The sequence below is a fragment of the Capricornis sumatraensis genome, chromosome 1 (assembly GCF_032405125.1).
Source record: "Capricornis sumatraensis isolate serow.1 chromosome 1, serow.2, whole genome shotgun sequence".
Classification (NCBI taxonomy): domain Eukaryota; kingdom Metazoa; phylum Chordata; class Mammalia; order Artiodactyla; family Bovidae; genus Capricornis; species Capricornis sumatraensis.
The window spans coordinates 75,735,422-75,752,880 of NC_091069.1; the positions used below are offsets into that span (position 1 = coordinate 75,735,422).

Here is a 17,459-nt window from a genome sequence, read left to right on the forward strand (position 1 = left end):
CAACTGATGACACTTACTCTAGCGAGCTACTCCTCCCCAGTCTCCTTAATTGGATCAACCACACTTTCCTGACCTTGGAACTTTGGAGAATCTGAAGGTTCAGTCCTCAGACCACTTCTACTCTACATTCACTCCTAGGTAATTTCATATAGTCTCACGTCTCTAAAAGTCATATTCCAAGCCCAGCCTTCTGTCCTTCCTTATACATCCAATTGTTACTTACTGTCTCTATCTGAATGTCTAACAGGCATCTCAGAGTTAACACATACAAACCCTAATTTCTGATCTTTCTCCCCAAACTTTCTCCTACAACAGTCTTCCCCTTCTCCATAAAACACAGATCCATCTTACAGCTGCTCAGGCCAAAATTCTGGGAGTCATTTTTGGTTCTCTTCTTTCCCTCACTTGGGGAATTTGACCCAACCCATCAGCAAACACTATTAACTGTATTTCAAACATGTTCTGAGTCCAGCCGTTTTTCATTTCCCATCACAATTCAGAGTCACCTTTTCTTCTCACCTGGGTTACTGCAGGAACCTCCTAACTGTTCTGCTCTGCCATTGCTCTGCTTCTATGTCCATGGAACCATCTGAACACGTACCTCAGTTCATGTCACTCGTCTGCACAAAACCTCCTAGCGGTTTGCATTTCACTCAGAATAAAATTCAAAGTCCTTCCCATAAGCCACAAAGCCTTACTGATTTGCTTTCCCTCACCTACCCACAGTCCTCTGATTCCTCCCCCCACCATCCTCTTTGCTCACTCTGCCCTGGCCACATCATAGCCACCTGCCTCCTTGGTGTTCCTCTGATAGTTAAGTACACCTTGACACTAGGAGTTCCCTCTGTTGGATACACTCTTCTCGCTTCTTTCAGGTCTGCTAGAATGTCAGCTCATCAGACAGGACCTTCCTGACCAACCTACCTGAAAGGGCATTCTCCGCTACTCGGTCAGTTTTTATTTCCTACATAGCAACGATCACAGCCTGCTATCAATTTATTGTCTGACTTCCCTATTATATATCCTCTACAAGAACAAGAATTTACAGTTTTTATTATTGTTTATCCCCAGTGCCTAGAAAAATGCAGTTACCTAGCAGAAATGCAATAAACATTAGAATCGGCAAGACAACTAATGGGAGACATGGCCACACAGCATTTCGAAGTGATTCAAAGTCACCACTTATGGCACCCAATGTCTTAAACAAGCCTTCTGCACTTCAGGGTGTGGAAGACAGCTTTGGGAAGGCCTCATGTGTTTAACCACATTCATAGACCTACTCATGCTCCACAACTTTTAGAAACACACTGTTCCAACAGGCTTTATAAGGGAATGATATCATCCACCCAGAAAGATTTCTGAGAGAAAGACAGAACCCATCTTAAAAGACAATGCTCATTCCTAATTTTGGACGCCTGAACAAGGTAAAGGCTTGAGTCGAGGTGGCATGGAATACTCTCCTGAAAGCAAATATGTGTTTGTCCTTCCCTCAGAACCTGAAAGTACAATTCTGGGCTGGAGCTCTTTAGCAATCACATCAATCTTGATACATGTACCTGAAAGCTCAGAAGCCAAACATGATGGATTCATTATAATATGTTACACATTTTTTTAAAGTAAGCAGATTTAGAGTTTATTAATTCCCATTTTTAAAAAGTTTTCTTCAAATGTGTTAAGAAAGAAGACTTTTTTTGTCTCCTTGGTACTTAGAAATGTTTAGTGATAAGCATGGTACTTAAATTTTCAGGATGTGTAAAATTGTATTCAACAGCATTTTTAGACAGGCATTAAGAATACTTTATAAAGTGTTTGTCTATTGCATTAATTTTAATCATACTCCACTGGATTCACAACGCCTTGAAATGCTTTACAAAATGGCCCCAGGATCTTTTATTAATCATAATATATACAAACACCACCAAATCAAAATACTGTTTCTCATTCTGGCTAGCAGCTCTTGTCTGAGAGCGCCCTCTTCTGTTTCAAGAGTATACCACAACTTATATTACAAAGAACTCACAGCAATTCTAGGGTACAAAAATGGGCTTTTCAGGAAAATGTCGACACACGTAATCGTGTTATTTAAATGTGCTATCCTCCCACCTGAGGTTTTCACACCTTTTCTGGAACAGATAGGTGTGGTGAAGATGAGGGAAATGCTGCCGTCTCTGAAGTGTAACTGTGATTTGCACTTCTTCCCTAGGCAGTCCCATAGAAATTAACTTTAATCTATTAAAACATGGGGCAACTGACCTAATTCATTTTCCTTACAGACAGGGCATGATTTTAAGGCATTGATTCACCTGGAGCTTTAACCTAAGGTATTTTTTGTAACTCATCCATTTGCTTTCTGACTACCAATTCTATCTTGCTTTAAAAATTGACAAATTCACATTTAGATGCCAGTTCTAAGTAGGAACTCATTAACATAATTATAAGAAAATCTTATTTCATATAAACTGGGGAAACATGCAGGTAATTAGGTTTAGGACCATGAAATTGCCATCAAGAAAGGTTACATATTGTCAGCGTCATATGGTTCAATCAAATACACCCAGCCCTGTCCTTCAGGACTCTAGGTAAGGGCAAAAAATGGTCTTGGGAGTGGAGGAACTGCTGAGAATGGGGAGGGGCTGGGGCAGATGCAAGAAAAAGCACTGGAAACACTATATAACTATGCAGAGAAGGCAGGAGAGTCTAGGTGGAGTTGAAACAAAACAGGAAAGAAATGATTCATGGAATCTGAGAAATTCTGTTACAAATATGATCAGTTTATGTCACTGAATCTTTTTGTTGTTCCTATGGAACAAGAGTCAAGCCCTGTTAATTCCAGGAGTGGCTAAAACAGTTCCCAATGATCCAGCCTCTATGAAGGTTTATTTCCTGATGCAATTTTGAAATTTAACTGCAATAGCTAGATAAAAATTGAATTTCAACACAGGCAGCTTGCTCATACAAAGAGCAGGTGGAGAGCTTCTTAGGTTGGTTTTCATTAGAGCTGATTTATGTTCGTATCTTTAATACCCCCTAAACATACAACTTACCTGAAATAGATTGGATAAAATAGTTTGGATAAATAAATTGGATAAAAATATTGGATAAAATTGGATAAATAGATTGGATAAAAATAGTTTTCTAAACTTAAAAAAATCACTTTGAAAGCACATCATTTCTCTAATACTAGTTGCCAAAGTTTGAAAATTGCTTAGAATTCTCCTGTGGACAAAGTTCGTCCAGTTATTGGGAAAAATTGTGAAAGACTTTGTAAAGTGTCCTAACTAGTTCATTTATCCAAATTATCAACAGATTCCATTGTCCCAACTCTGTAAGTTTTAGAAAACTGACAATAACATGCATCACCCTTGCCCATACAAATTAACTGTGTGGGAGTAGAGGAAATTATTACTAATATTGCCCTATGGACCAATCCATTCCGCATCAGTTTGTAAATTCATTTCAGAATTCCTTATTTCCTGTACATGTCTCTGCTCTTTTGAATTCTCCTTAGAGCCACTTGTAACAAACATCTTAACAAGTTCCCTCATTAGTTAATGAGTTAAGTAAAACTTGGGCACACACTCATATCATTTCTTCATGAGAATAATGATTATATCCTCTTTCAAAAATAATTCTTTTAACATCATAAATTGTACTTTGATGGTGATATTTTTCCAGGATGTGCCAAAACACCATGGACACTAACTCCCTCATAGTGAAGCAGTATACATTTGTCTGGGAGCTTCCCAGTTGGCTCAGCAGGAAAGAATTCACCTGCCAATGCAGGAAAGGGGACATGGGTTCAATTGCTAGGTCGGAAAGATCTCCTGAAGAAGGAAGGGGCAACCCACTCCAGTATTCCTGCCTGGAGAATCCCATGGACAGGGAAGCCTGGCAGGCTACAGTCCACGAGATAGCAAAGAGTTGTACACAACTGAGCATATACACATGTAAGCACGCATTTGCCTGACAGAGACAATTGTTTAAGGTTATTGAAATGGATTTCATACATTAAAAAAACCAGCCCCAGACCTTACAAAAGAAGATATAAGTCCACTGCATATCAAGAATCATTTGAAATACATCTTTAATTTTTAAAAAATCAATATGCAATCTACAAAATACTTTGTTACATGATTATTAAGGCTCAATATGTTTTATATTTGTATTGACGACGTAAAATCATATTTTGAGTAAGATATAATAATACTTAGTCATTATTAAGGAAGGCCTCCTGACTGAATTTATAAGAGAAAAAGAGCTATATCAAAACACAAACCCAGAATGAAGGGAATTAAAACCCTACAATTACCTAACACAGAAATCAGGTCAAAATGCCAGCCTTTATTTATGTTAAGAAGGGCTTTTTTTTTTTCATTCTTTTTAAATGGATAAACTATTTCTAGTCCCATTAAAAAAAAAAAAAAGAAAATGTCCTTAAATTCAGATCTGTCCAACTGATCAGGTAACCATCAAGCCATGAACTCATTTACAGAGTTAATACGATCCTTTGACTGGTAAGGTAACTAGACCAGACCAATTAGAGCAGAGCAACCCATCCCAAACTGGCCAACGGCCTGGAAGTCTGCCATTCCGTCAATTAAACAAAGGACCCCTAATGGGTCAAACTCATAAAGCATTGATCTAAATAAATTACCTAAATTAAAATGCTAGTAAGGAGTAGTTCCTCCTTCATTCACTTCCTTCCTCCCTTCCTGACCTTAAAAGGAGTTTTTGTCATTGTTGTTTTGAAGATCATCATTTACTTTCTGGAAAAGGAGATTCTACTTTTTAATTTGTAAGTCTAAGTGGACGCTACCTGATTTGTCACTTAAAGCACCAAGATCACATTTGACCTTCTGCCACAGCTCAGGTCAGTACTGTATTAAAAATTCTCTCCACCCAACAGAGAATGTTAATTTAATGCTAAGTAATGAATATTTAAGGACCCTAATAGATGTGCAAATGAACAATTACGCTGCAGAACCCTGCTGTTCCTACCAACACCCTTTGCATTGCCACAAAAACTCAACTTGGGCTTCAGTCAGCTTTTTGTTATTATTTTCAGCACTGAATCTTGAGATGTGTCTGAAGGCTGGAGGGCTGGTGAATAAATGACTCCAGCAGTGAGGTGCCGGCACATGCTGGCAACCTGGGAAGCCTGAAGGGTGATTAATTGGACCCTATGCTGAAATTACTTTGAGGTGTAAATATTCATTAAGTTCATCCGAATTAGACTCTGAGTTCTTTATGGGCAGGATGCCGTAAAACAGATCTGAAAGGACCAGCAGTAATTAACTCAGTTACCGTCCCTGGGACCATGGAGCAGCACCAAGTTCAGCCTGGCTCCATATTTGCTCTGAGCAGACTGAAGTCATTCCAGAATGTGCCACACCAGGTGAGTCAGGATGGTAGGATTTTTTTTTATATGATGCACACACAGATTTGCTCTCGTATATATCTATAGCGAGTCTCAAGCATATGATATTAGGAGCAACACATCAAGTGAAGTTAAAAACAGCAACACGAATTCATTTTAACAGTCAACTTCTGCATTCTTTGTCTTTACAGTAAAATAATGAAAAGCAGTAAATCTGCTGATTGATACAAACCATCATAAATGTTCGTTTTAATTTGCATTTTAAACAGATTAAAATGAATGTAATATAACATTAAATAAAACGTATGAGGGCCAACAGATAATGTTGTTTGGAAGAATACTGTCGTATCAGTTTTGACTCAAAACAGATCTGGTAAATAGAGAAAAATATCTCCTAACCATATTTAAGGATCAACATAAATTGAAGGTGTATTCATATCATGTTTTTTTTCCATGTTTTTCCTACTAAAAAAATATCTAGAACATAGATTTCCTAAATTTAAAAGTCTGACTTTTCACTATAAACACTTAAAGGAAGTTATAAACAGAATCATAACTGCTAATGCCACTGACTTTTCATTAAAAAAAACAAACATTTATCTGACTTTGAAAAATAGAAATATCACTTGTTAGAAATGTAGACAAAATAGTATCTTTCAGTTTCCTCATCTCTTAAAGAGAATCACTCTAAACTAAGCAGAATTAGCATAAATAGCATGATAGCAGGGTTAGCATAAAATAATCATGATTCAGACTTCTACTTAAGAGAGGCTTGTGTTAATTACAAATAATACTTTATCAAAATACATTCTTAGAGTCTACACTTTTAAGAAGCAACATTCACGGACTATAAAAATTCATTTTTAACATACATTAATATTTTAACTAGAGTCCATACTAGGATTTCATTCTGAAAGGAATCTCTCCAAGCAAAAGGCAGTATGTCTCAGTGACTTGTACTAAAATATGCATAGTAACAGAACTAGCGTCTTTGCCGCACATATCAGCATACAAATACATTTTGAAAATAATAATACCACAAGGGAAACAGAGGTACCAAATACAGCTGATGATTACTCACCAATGTGATAACAAGACAGGAAGATAAATAATTCAGAATCAGAGATAGTTCCACATCTCCATTTTAGCCTGTGGTTTCCACATCAGTCTACAATAACCACGTTTCAGAGAAGAGCAAGAGGGAAAATTAAGCACTTTGGTTTATGTCTCCTTCAACTGCCTTCTCCTCTAGCGTAGGTGCTAACTTAATAAGAAGAGATGGGGCTGGAGGATAATAAACATGGCATCAATCCAGAGTGGGAAACAATCAGCCACCGAGTAATCAAAAATTAAAAATGCTTTGGCCAGTGGCTGTGAGGTCACACACTGGAGAAGAGTGCCTTTGAGTTCTACTAGGAAACAAAAACATCACAAAAATTCAAGACACATTTTAGATCAAACCCCTGGGGCAGAAACATATCAAAAGCATACAGGATAGATGGTTCGCTTGCAGGTCTAAACGTCCCTAAACACAGCCAGCGGATCCGTCATTTCCACTATACAGTAGTAGCAGGACTTTGTGCGGTTTCTGTGAATTATGCATTTATTTGCAAACTGGGTCATCATCACTGACTCTTGCTACTCCTACTGAGTTACACAGTCACCAGCTTTATCCGGGTCTTCTCCATCGATTTTAATCCACTTCTTCTCTATTTCAACCTGTTGCACAAAAGCAAAACAGGAGGCAGCGTTAACGACTGCAACACAGCGTAACACTTCAGTTCTGGTTTGTAAGCCAGCAAGCACTGTAGCCACTTCATCCTCTCCACACACACACAGCCCCTCCACCCTGCCATGCCCATTCCCAAGGGAGGCACACTGCTCCCCTTCTGGACAACAAGTCTCCTAAATCCTTCTTCTAGGGTCAAATTTTGAAGAGGACAAAGTCTCTTCTCAGTCAAACACAGGTGTACACAGAATACACATACTGATAAGACATTTACAAATCTAGCTAGTCTTTCAATCAGTTATATCCCCCAAGTATCATGCATCCAGCTTTGGGCCTCCCTGAGATTCAGAGTACACCCAAAATCATCTCTCTAACTAAAAGAAGCTAGTTTACAATAGTAATCCATCTGGGGCAAACCATCCACCTGTCCCTCACCTTTGTCTCACCCTTTCAAACATAATCTCCTCACAGAGTCCCTCCGGGACCACTCTAGATAAGGAAGCCCTCCATCCCTCTCTATGCTGTGATCTTCTTTTATTCTCTTCTTAGAATTTGTCAATACTCGAAATCATGGTACTTATTACTGATTATTTTTTGTTCTGTCACTAAAAGGTAGGCTTTACGAGGACAGGAACTTCACCTTTGTGTCTCAGCATCTACAGCAGCAGATGGCACTTTGAAATTGCTCAATAAATACTAATTAAATGGAAGATAACATTTTTAAACCGACCGCCATTAAAGCTAAAGAGACTCTGGTACACAATTCTGAGCGGTCCTCTACAAACCATGTGAAATTGGCGCATCCCAGGAATGGCAGATGGTATGAAGTCTCCATGCGCACATCACACCCATTTCAGTCACACATGACACTTAGCTGCCTAGTGTTATAGGTCAGCTTCCCCAAGAAGCAGATGCTGAGATGGAGACTGGGGTGCAGAAAGCTTGCTGTGGAGAGCTCCTGGGGTCAACACCTGACTGACACAGAAAGGGGAGGGGAGAGAAAGGGAGAAGGAGGGGAGGGAGGCAAGGGGAGGGAAAGGGGAAGGGATGGGGCAGAACAGGGAGAGACGCTGGGCTACAAAGCAGTCACAGTAAAGGTTTCAGCCAATCCCCAGAGAGGGATGAAGCTAGGATGGCCCTCAGGGTTACTGCAGCTTGAGGTAGAAGGGTGTTTAGAGCCCCGGGCGACCAGCCATTGGACACAGGCTGCCCCAGGAAGGGGACGTGACCTGGAGAGTGGCATGCGCATCATCCAGGGCAGTTCCCAGCTGCTGAATCAGCCCTTCCGTCTTGAAGGGACGCACAGGATGGCACCCACTCATCACTGGTTTTACCAATACAAAAAACATTACTGGACCCGAACACACAGGACTCGGAACAGACAGTCCAAAATAAAGAAAAATTCAGACTTAGGTTACTATATTATAGAACCGCTAGTTGGTGCTAATGATATCATATAATAACACCATTTCAAGTTACTATGGGAAATGTGTGACAGAGGTTATTTCTATGTCATCTAACTTTGAAGCTGAGAAAGAAAAGCAAGCTTAGGAACAAGTGCAAGAGTACATCACGCTCTAATTCAAACGGCTCCAGAATACAGACGAGCTGATGGCGAACATTTAAAATTGTGGTGACACAGTAACTCAGCGTTTCCCCAAACAGTGCACCGCAGAATACTATTACAGAAGATACTGACAGGTGCTCAACAGGAGACAAGGTTCCATAATTGGCAAGGAGGGAGAGACTGAGCTAAGTTTAGTAAGTTTCTTTTCTGCAGGACTTCCTTGTTCAACACTAAGTGGACAGCATTCCCCAACTTATTTTTTTCTTAGATCATTATATGGGACATATGTCCCATAGAACACATCTAGGGAAATGTTATTCTGACAAAACCTTTATTACAAATATGCTTCTGAAATGTGAACTTCTTTTGAATGCCCTGTTTTTCATTGAGATCTGAGTTAAGTACATGGCACTGTCTTCAGGTTCCTAATGTTCTCTAGAACTGAGGGGAAGAACTAGGCTCACTGGTGACCATCAAGTTTCCACAACTGAGCTCTTTTCTAGGTCTAATACATGCATACACATGACGTTACTTAAGAAGGCAAGGCAAGGATCTGAAGCCAGATCAGGTCACAGCTTCGAAAGTCCCATCCTAACACCAGGGGCCGTGGGATGTACCTGGATGTTGTAGCAAGCCCGATGATGAATGTGCTTCTGTGGCTGGACATCACTCTCCACCCCCAGAGACCTGACCTCTGTCCTTGAAGCAGTGGTGTCAAGGACCCCAAACTGAACAGTAGCAAATGGACACCAATCGGAGGGGATTTCTTGGTCTGATCCAAGTTCTAGTTTGTAAGACAAACAATGGGGATGATCAGGACCTTGAAGAAAAAAAATATCAAAAGGTCAGTCAAAGCGTTTCAATGGGGAGTGCACATTTCTCATGAGTGTAAAAGGCACGCATCTCTCTCTTTAATACACATTTCCATTAGCACTCTGGCTGTGAATTCCACTAAATTACATATCTTCAAAATTCACAATCTTGCACTAATTGGGGAGGGGGGGGAATCTAAATGCAATTTTTAAGTACTAGCTTTAAAGTAAGTACAATTTATCATTATATAGTTACATATGTTAACTCCCAAAATGTTTTCAAGTAGAACTGGGCTGTTTCTTTTTTCAAAAAGAAAGTTAAATATTTCATTTAATTATTCAAATAAAACAATAACCAACAACAGTGACAAAAAATTCAGAGTTATATCAAGTTCATACGTACAAAAAAAGATCTTCATGACCCAGATATTCACGATGGTGTGATCACTCATCTAGAGCCAGACATCCTGGAATGTGAAGTCAAGTGGGCCTTAGAAAGCATCACTATGAACAAAGCTAGTGGAGATGATGGAATTCCAGTGGAGCTATTTCAAATCCTGAAAGATGATGCTGTGGAAGTGCTGCACTCAATATGCCAGCAAATTTGGAAAACTCAGCAGTGGCCACAGGACTAGAAAAAGTCAGTTTTCATTCCAATCCCAAAGAAAGGCAATGCCAAAGAATGCTCAAACTACCACACAATTGCACTCACCTCACACGCTAGTAAAGTAATGCTCAATATTCTCCAAGTCAGGCTTTAGCAATACGTGAACTGTGAACTTCCAGATGTTCAAGCTGGTTTTCAAAAAACCAGAGATCAAATTGCCAACATCCGCTGGGTCACTGAAAAAGCCAGAGAGTTCCAGAAAAACATCTATTTCTGCTTTATTGACTATGCCAAAGCCTTTGACTGTGTGGATCACAATAAACTGGAAAATTCTGAAAGAGATGGGAATACCAGACCACCTGACCTGCCTCTTGAGAAATCTGTATGCAGGTCAGGAAGCAACAGTTAGAACTGGACATGGAACAACAGACTGGTTCCAAATAGGAAAAGGAGTACGTCAAGGCTGTATATTGTCACCCTGCTTATTTAACTTCTATGCAGAGTACATCATGAGAAACACTGGGCTGGATGAAACACAAGCTGGAATCAAGACTGCCAGGAGAAATATCAATAACCTCAGATATGCAGATGACATCATCCTTATGGCAGAAAGTGAAGAGGAACTAAAGAGCCTCTTGATGAAAGTGAAAGAGGAGAGTGAAAAAGTTGGTTTAAAACTCAGCATTCAGAAAAATAAGATCATGGCATCCAGTCCCATCACTTCAAGGCAAATAGATTGGGAAACAGTGGAAACAGTGTCAGACTTTATTTTGGGGGCTAAAAAATCACTGCAAATGGTGACTGCAGCCATGAAATTAAAAGACGCTTACTCCTTGGAAGGCAAGTTATGACCAACCTAGATAGCATGTTGAAAAGCAGAGACATTACTTTGTCAACAAAGGTCCGTCTAGTCAAGGCTATGGTTTTTCCAGTGATCATGTATGGATGTGACAGTTGGACTGTGGAGAAAGCTGAGCACCGAAGAACTGATGCTTTTGAACTGTGGTGTTGGAGAAGACTCTTGAGAGTCCCTTGGACTGCAAGGAGATCCAACCAGTCCATTCTGAAGGAGATCAACCCTGGGATTTCTTTGGAAGGACTGATGTTGAAGCTGAAACTCCAATACTCTGGCCACCTGATGCGAAGAGCTGACTCATTTGAAAAGACCCTGATGCTGGGAAAGATTGAAGGCGGGAGGAGAAGGGGACGACAGAAGATGAGATGGCTGGATGGCATCACTGACTCGATGGACGTGAGTCTGAATGAACTCCGGGAGTTGGTGATGGACAGGGAGGCCTGGCGTGCTGTGATTCATGGGGTCACAAAGAGTCGGACATGACTGAGTCACTGAACTGAACATATGTGAGTGCCTTCCATTGAGTGATTCTAATTCATAAAAATAGAATAACAGAAGTGTGCTAAGTTTTTTAAACTAAAAGATGAGTATTTAAATTAAGCATCATTGTTGGGCTACAATAGACATAAAAGTGAAAAGTGAAGTCGCTCAGTCATGTCTGACTCTTTGTGACCCCATGGACTGTAGCCTACCAGGCTTCTCTGCCCATGGAATTCTCCAGGCAAGAATACTGGAGTGGGTTACCATTTCCTTCTCCAGGGGATCTTCCCGACCCTGGGATTGAACCTGGGTCTCCTGCATTGGAGGCAGACGCTTTAACCTCTGAGCCACCAGGGAAGCACAATGCACATAAGACGTATTTAAAAAGAAAGCTTTCTCTAAGTAGACTAAGATCTTATAATTCTTAATTTTTTTCATTTTCTTACCATTCTATTTATTGATAATGCAAAGAAAATTTCAGAGTAAATTAAGTCACTTTATAAAGAATTATGATTTTTTTAAAGTTCAACTTAGTGAATTTTTTCTTGTATTTCAGAAAAGATTATAAGCCAAGGATTCTTTTTTTTAGTGAGACATTAATTTTGAGTACATTAATTCCCACTTACCCTCCTCAAAGCTTTGACTGGAACAAATGTAGTGTGGAGATGGGCATACTGACTTTCAATGTTTCCATGTAATATTTTTCTTAAGTTTGCTTTGCCATGTATTGAGCATCTACTCTATACCAAACCAGACTCTGCCAGACCTTAGATATCAGATTTACACAAAAACTTTTAAGAGGGGTTACATACTGTGTGTTTATGTATGTGTGTTACAGCGAAGTTAAAAGTATTTTCAATATAATCACTGCAGTAACTCTATAAATGTTCCGTGATTCTGCTCCATCAGTCCACAGTGTCTGCATATTCCATGTAGCTGTGTGTGCTAAGTCGCTCTAGTCATGTCCGACTCTGTGTGACCCTATGGACAGTAGCCCACCAGGCTCCTCTGTCCATGAGGTTCTCCAGGCAGGAATACTAGAGTGCATTCCCATTTCCTCCTCCAGGGGATCTACCCTCGTGGCATATTCCATCTACATATTCCTTGTAGCTATCTTTACTTATGCAAGAGATAATAATAATTTCAAAAGCCAGATTAAATTACTATACCACTGATATGACCCAGAAAGAACATTTCTATCAAAAGATAGCTTTAGGCACAAAAACAAGAATTTAAAGGATTTCACTTAATTCTTAAAAGATAAATTGCCTTTAATGCCTTACAACCTGCTTCTTATAGACTAATGGAACTGTAAGGCTATAAAAGCCCTTGAGACATCACCCATGAACAGATGCTGATTAGCGTCTCCACCACTCACTTGTAGGGCAAGACAACAGCGGCCCCAGGGTTGCTTTACACTACCCAGATCACTGTAGTCAAGTGACAACTTTATTAACACACACACACAGCCCCCCCAGGGGAGACTCCACAATCCATTAGCTTTTCTAGCCTTCTGTCCACAGGATACAGTAAGTTTATTTAAACTTAATTCAGGCACTCTTCAGTCCTTTATGGCATGGTGGTTATGAACATAAACATTCGACTCCGGAAGCCCGGGATCAGATCCCAGCTCTGCTACTTGAAAGATGTGTGAGACCCTTCGCAAGTTATTTGATCACTGCGAGCCTCAGTTTCCCATCTGAAAATGGGTGTGATGATGGTTAACACTATGAACCTTATGGGGTTGCTGTGAGGACTGAGCAAGCCGGCTGGCATACACAGCGTAGAGCCAGAGTACACTAGGTATTTAGTCACTCAGTCGTGTCCAGCTCTTTGTGACCCCATGGACTGTAGCCCGCCAGGCTCCTCTGTCCATGGGATTCTCCAGGCAAGAATACTGGAGTGGGTTGCCATGCCCTCCTCCAGGGGATCTTCCCAACCCAGGCATTGAAACCAGGTTTCTGCATTGCAGGCGGATTCTTTACCGTCTTGAGAGTTGCACTGTTAGAAGTGCAAAGTGCTATTCGATTATGAATTCAATATTATCATTTAATGACTGTAATTCTGCTAATGAAAGGACTGTGAATTCTACACTTTTAGAGTTGAAAATAATACTAAAGATGATCTAATCTGACACTCACATTTTAAAGAAAAATTCTTTTGGAATTTTGCAATTCAAATAACCCAACTGTAAGACCTAGAAATCCAAAAATAGGTTTAGGAAAAAAACCTTTCTATCCACTTTTCTTAAAAAAAAAAAAAAAAAAAAAAAGGTTAAAAGATAAAGAACATTTTTCTGACATATATTTTCTTGGCTTTTAAAACTCTACAATGTTTAGTAACTCACACTCCCTTTGAACTTTGATATCCATAAAGAAAAGTATCATGTCTATCCTTAGAGCAAGTCTGGCACATTTGGAGCTGAAAGGCTATTAGTGGAATTTACAAGTGAATAACTAAAAGACAGAGGAAAATCATGTTCATCCAGTACTGACCACCAGGGGGCACTCTCAGGCTTTGGTAATCAGTCTCTCACCACCTTCTAAGGACTATGCATGCAAATAACAAAATCTATTTAGGTCTAGCAGATACCCAGTCCTTCTTGAACCAAAATATTGTCCATCTGAAACTGAACTGGTGAGAGTTGGAGGGAATGAACAGTAGGAGGGTGACACCAGTGGAGGAGGAGAGAAAAACCAATGTACTGAAGAGACAGCAAAGAAAAAAATAAGAGCAGGATGTATTTTAAAACTGGTAAAACCAGGAGAGTGGAGATAGACATATGTTAATGGACCCTCCACCATTCTCACCTCTCTCTCTAATCTTATGCTACCATACGCTGCACTTTGCTGGAGCAGCCGTGAAGAGATACCCCACACCCAAGGTAAGAGAAACCCAAGTAAGAAAGTAGGTGTTGCAAGAGGGCATCAGAGGGCAGACACACTGAAACCATAATCACAGAAAACTAGTCAATCTAATCACACTAGGACCACAGCCTTGTCTAACTCAATGAAGCTAAGCCATGCCCATGGGGCCACCCAAGACGGGCAGGTCATGCTGGAGAGGTCTGACAGAATGTGGTCCACCGGAGAAGCGAATGGCAAACCACTTCAGTATTCTTGCCTTGAGGACCCCATGAACAGTATGAAAAGACAAAATGATAGGATACTGAAAGGGGAACTCCCCAGGTCAGCAGGTGCCCAATATGCTACTAGAGATCAGTGGAGAAATAACTCCAGAAAGAATGAAGGGATGGAGCCAAAGCGAAAACAACACCCAGCTGTGGATGTGACTGGTGGTAGAAGCAAGGTCCGATGCTGTAAAGAGCAATACTGCATAGGAACCTGGAATGTCAGGTCCATGAATCAAGGCAAACGGGAAGTGGTCAAACAGGAGATGGCAAGAGTGAACATCAACATTCTAGGAATCAGTGAACTAAAATGGACTGGAATGGGTGAATTTAACTCAGATGACCATTATATCTACTACTGCGGGCAGGAATCCCTCAGAAGAAATGGAGTAGCCATCAAGGTCAACAAAAGAGTCTGAAATGCAGTACTTGGATGCAATCTCAAAAACAACAGAATGATCTCTGTTCATTTCCAAGGCAAACCATTCAATATCACAGTAATCCAAGTCTATGTCCCAACCAGTAACACTGAAGAAGCTGAAGTTGAATGGTTCCATGAAGACCTACAAGACCTTTTAGAATAACACCCAAAAAAGATATCCTTTTCATAACAGGGGACTGGAATGCAAAAGTAGGAAGTCAAGAAACACCTGGAATAACAGGCAAATTTGGCCTTGGAATATGGAATGAAGCAGGGCAAAGACGAATAGAGTTTTGCCAAGAAAATGCACTGGTCATAGCAAACACCCTCTTCCAACAACACAAGACTCTACACGTGGACATTACCAGATGGTCAACACCAAAATCAGATTTATTATATTCTTTGCAGCCAAAGATGGAGAAGCTCTATATAGTCAACAAAAACAAGAGCAGGAGCTGACTGTCGCTCAGATCATGAACTCCTTATTGCCAAATTCAGACTTAAATTGAAGAAAGTAGGGAAAACCACTAGATCATTCAGGTATGACCTAAATCAAATTCCTTATGATTATACAGTAGAAGTGAGAAATAGATTTAAGGGACTAGATCTGATAGATAGAGTGCCTGATGAATTATGGATGGAGGCTAGTGACATTGTACAGGAGACAGGGATCAAGACCATCCCCATGGAAAAGAAATGCAAAAAAGCAAAATGGCTGTCTGAGGAGGCCTTACAAATAGCTGTGAAAAGAAGAGAAGTGAAAAGCAAAGGAGAAAAGGAAAGCTATAAGAATCTGAATGTAGAGTTCCAAAGAACAGCAAGAAGAGATAAGAAAGCCTTCCTCAGTGATTAATGCAAAGAAATAGAGGAAAACAACAGAATGGGAAAGATTAGAGATCTCTGCAAGAAAATTAGAGATACCAAGGGAACATTTCATGCAAAGATAGGCTCGATAATGGACAGAAATGGTTGGGACCTAACAGAAGCAGAAGATATTGAGAAGAGGTGGCAAGAATACACAGAAGAACTATACAAAAAAGATCTTCATGACCCAGATAATCACGATGGTGTGATCACTCACCTAGAGCCAGACATTCTGGAATGTGAAGTCAAGTGGGCCTTAGGAAGCATCACTATGAACAAAGCTAGTGGAGGTGATGGAATTCCAGTGGAGCTATTTCAAATCCTAAAAGATGATGCTGTGAAAGTGCTGCACTCAATATGCCAGCAAATTTGGAAAATTCAGCAGTGGCCACAGGACTGGAAAAGGTCAGTTTTCATTCCAAACCCGAAGAAAGGCAATGCCAAAGAATGCTCAAACTACCGCACAATTGCACTCATCTCACCCACTAGTAAAGTAATGCTCAAAATCCTCCAAGCCAGGCTTCAGCAATACAGGAACCGTGAATCCAGATGTTCAAGCTGGTTTTAGAAAAGGCAGAGGAACCAGAGATCAAATTGCCAATATCCGCTGGATCATGGAAAAAGCAAGAGAGTTCCAGAAAAACATCTATTTCTGCTTTATTGACTATGCCAAAGCCTTTGACTGTGTGGATCACAACAAACTGTGGAAAATTCTTCAAGAGACAGGAATACCAGACCACCTGACCTGCCTCTTGAGAAACCTGTATGCAGGTCAGGAAGCAACAGTTAGAACTGGACATGGAACAACAGACTGGTTCCAAATAGGAAAAGGAGTACATCAAGGCTGTATATTGTCACCCTGCTTATTTAACTTCTATGCAGAGTACATCATGAGAAATGCTGGACTGGAAGAAGCACAAGCTGGAATCAGGATTGCTGGGAGAAATATCAATAACTTCAGATATGCAGATGACACCACCTTTATGGCAGAAAGTGAAGAGGAACTAAAAAGCCTCTTGATGAAAGTGAAAGTGGAGACTGAAAAAGTTGGCTTAAAGCTCAACATTCAAAAAAACGAAGATCATGGCATCTGGTCCCATCACTTCATGGGAAACAGTGGAAACAGTGTCAGACTTTATTTTTCTGGGCTCCAAACTCATTGCAGATGGTGACTGCAGCCATGAAATTAAAAGACACTTACTCCTTGGAAGGAAAGTTATGACCAACCTAGATAGCATGTTGAAAAGCATATATATTACTTTGCCGACTAAGGTCCGTCTAGTCAAGGCTATGGTTTTTCCTGTGGTCATGTATGGATGTTGAGAGTTGGACTGTGAAGAAAGTTGAGCACCAAAGAATTGATGCTTTTGAACTGTGGTGTTGGAGAAGACTCTTGAGGGTCCCTTGGACTGCAAGGAGATCCAACCAGTCCATTCTGAAGGAGATCAGCCCTGGGATTTCTTTGGAAGGACTGATGTTGAAGCTGAAATTCCAGGACTTTGGCCACCTCATGTGAAGAGTTGACTCATTGGAAAAGACTCTGATGCTGGGACAGACTGGGGGCAGGAGAAGGGGACGACAGAGGATGAGATGGCTGGATGGCATCACTGACTCGA

The 17,459-nt window shown here is 40.4% G+C and overlaps 1 protein-coding gene across 1 annotated transcript in view; it reads right to left on the reverse strand.

Annotated features, from left to right (window-relative positions):
* Window positions 1–4,157: 4,157 nt before the first annotated feature.
* STON1 (stonin 1) overlaps window positions 4,158–17,459 on the reverse strand; it is a 59,876-nt gene continuing 46,574 nt past the window's right edge. The window contains exons 3-4 of the mRNA XM_068963743.1: window positions 9,291–9,493; window positions 4,158–7,096 (exon numbers count right to left, since the gene is read on the reverse strand). Of these exons, the coding sequence (XP_068819844.1) occupies window positions 7,022–7,096; window positions 9,291–9,493 (278 nt within the window). The 3' untranslated portion in view covers window positions 4,158–7,021. The remainder of the gene's footprint in view (window positions 7,097–9,290; window positions 9,494–17,459) is intronic.